The sequence below is a fragment of the Perkinsus marinus genome (assembly GCF_000006405.1).
Source record: "Perkinsus marinus ATCC 50983 genomic scaffold scf_1104296929318, whole genome shotgun sequence".
Taxonomy (NCBI): Eukaryota; Perkinsozoa; order Perkinsida; family Perkinsidae; genus Perkinsus; species Perkinsus marinus.
Window position 1 is genome coordinate 845,442 of NW_003216498.1, and position 1,858 is coordinate 847,299.

Sequence of the window (1,858 nt, forward strand, 5' to 3'; positions counted from 1 at the left end):
GCGACATTGCCTGGCTGCCGTCTCATAGCGGAAACTCGACTGTTCTCTGATGGGCTAGATGACGGCCACTCGGATACCGAAGGGTCGAGGTAGAGACCTACGACAATCGCAAACGCTCAGAACACTCTTTCTATTCATCGTAACACTGCAAGTGCACTCAGGGGGAGTTGATTACCATCTGCAGCGCCACGGTCATTGATCTCATCTATCTCTCGCTCTAATCGACGCGTGAATGGTACTGCCATACTCCCGACACAATACTATGATGTCCTTGTGAGACTGCGAAACGATGCTCACAGTGAACACGTATGCTCTACCAATCAGCTCCTCATTAGTACTCGACAACACAAGCCGAAAAGTTAGATTCAGAAATCAACAACTGCATGACCACGCTTCACGCAATATCACTGCATCACTATCAAAGGCTTTTCCAGTGAACACTCAGACGAATTGAGCAATTCGACCATAACTCCTACGCTTGAGGAACAATAAACTGAACATCATCGTAAAATGAGAGATCGTAGCGTATCAGATAGGCAGATCAAACAGCAATTCAATAGAGGCATCAGCCTCGTGGGATGCGCAGAAACACCACAAGGCCTTCTCGTTAATCGTCTGCAGAGAGCGCACACTCCCTATTTTCACATCATTCACAGTCAGGTCCCTCACGAAAACTTTCTCCCATGGTCACAATAGGGAGAGTAGCAATCACCAACTGACTCAAGCACGACCTGGCCTTGGGCGGAAACCATAGTCGATACTTTCACACAGAAAGGAGGATGAACGGGAGGGATCAAGGTCCACGGCAACAACCACATCAATTAACGAAATGCTTAGCCTCTCGCCTAGAGCGTGCACTAAGAGCATTCCTAGCAGAGCGTAGCCGTGCCTGACTAGAAACTTCCACGTGAGTCTTCCCAACACAAAACTGCATCATATGGAGACTAGTTCCAGAATCATCCAAAGCGATACGATAAATATGATAATAAACGACGTCTGAATGGTATAGTAGATTGGGAGTCAACATTGTCAGCCGATACAGAAGAGGAAGGTCAACGCCTAGACCGTGGTGCTTGGGGACCCTTAGCGAGGTAGGTAGTACTCTGGATCACCACCAGCCCCCCAGTCAAGGCTGTTGCCACTACGTGGTCAGTCGGCCTGAGCAAAGAGGTTATCGTTACATAACACCACCATGACCTACCCAGAGTGCCCGGCTCTAACACAGACAGCTGCGATGGGGTCTCCTGGCATCGGCTTTACAGTTCCTCCACCACTGAAAGAAACAGTCCCGGGGCATTCCCGAGAAAGACACCCACCTCAGTATACTGGCCTTACGCCTTCTCACTGGCCTCGTGATGGGTCTTTTAAGTTCACAATGGATTCGTACGTTACCTCCAGTGAAAAAAGCTTGCCGATGATGCTGCACTTCAGCAAAAGGATGCGTCCCTATCACTAAGCCTTGTGTACTTGCTTGAGATGAGCAGCCTACCAGTCATAGTGCTCATATGCGATCTCAAAGTCTTGGAGGCGTCCACGGCGGTGTAGCTGTACCGTGCAATGAGGTACTGCGTCCAGCGAACCAAATCATCCGAAGTGTTGATACCCTGAGACTAGCTCCAACCCGACTGAGCCCCTCTCCTTCTCACCATGAGGAAGCCGTCGGTCCAAGCGGTGAACGCCCATGGAGTGTGGGCGGATGTGTGCAGAGCACTGCACGCTTGGCTATTGTAACCCTGCCGAACCTCTGGTCGCATGAATTTGCACTGAACATGAAAATCATACAGCGAATACAACCGCTTCCTCCTACCTGTAGCAGAGACCTGTTAGTACCCGCCAAATCACAGCGGCGAACATCCAA

The 1,858-nt window shown here is 50.1% G+C and overlaps 1 protein-coding gene across 1 annotated transcript in view; it reads right to left on the bottom strand.

The window, feature by feature from the left end:
- Nucleotides 1-1,052: 1,052 nt before the first annotated feature.
- The window catches only part of Pmar_PMAR012593 (hypothetical protein), a gene marked incomplete at both ends in the record, with an annotated part of 3,476 nt that continues 2,670 nt past the window's right edge, over nt 1,053-1,858 (bottom strand). The window contains 5 exons of the mRNA XM_002787768.1: nt 1,053-1,158; nt 1,202-1,273; nt 1,468-1,545; nt 1,647-1,763; nt 1,808-1,820. Coding sequence (XP_002787814.1) covers nt 1,053-1,158; nt 1,202-1,273; nt 1,468-1,545; nt 1,647-1,763; nt 1,808-1,820 — 386 coding nt within the window. The remainder of the gene's footprint in view (nt 1,159-1,201; nt 1,274-1,467; nt 1,546-1,646; nt 1,764-1,807; nt 1,821-1,858) is intronic.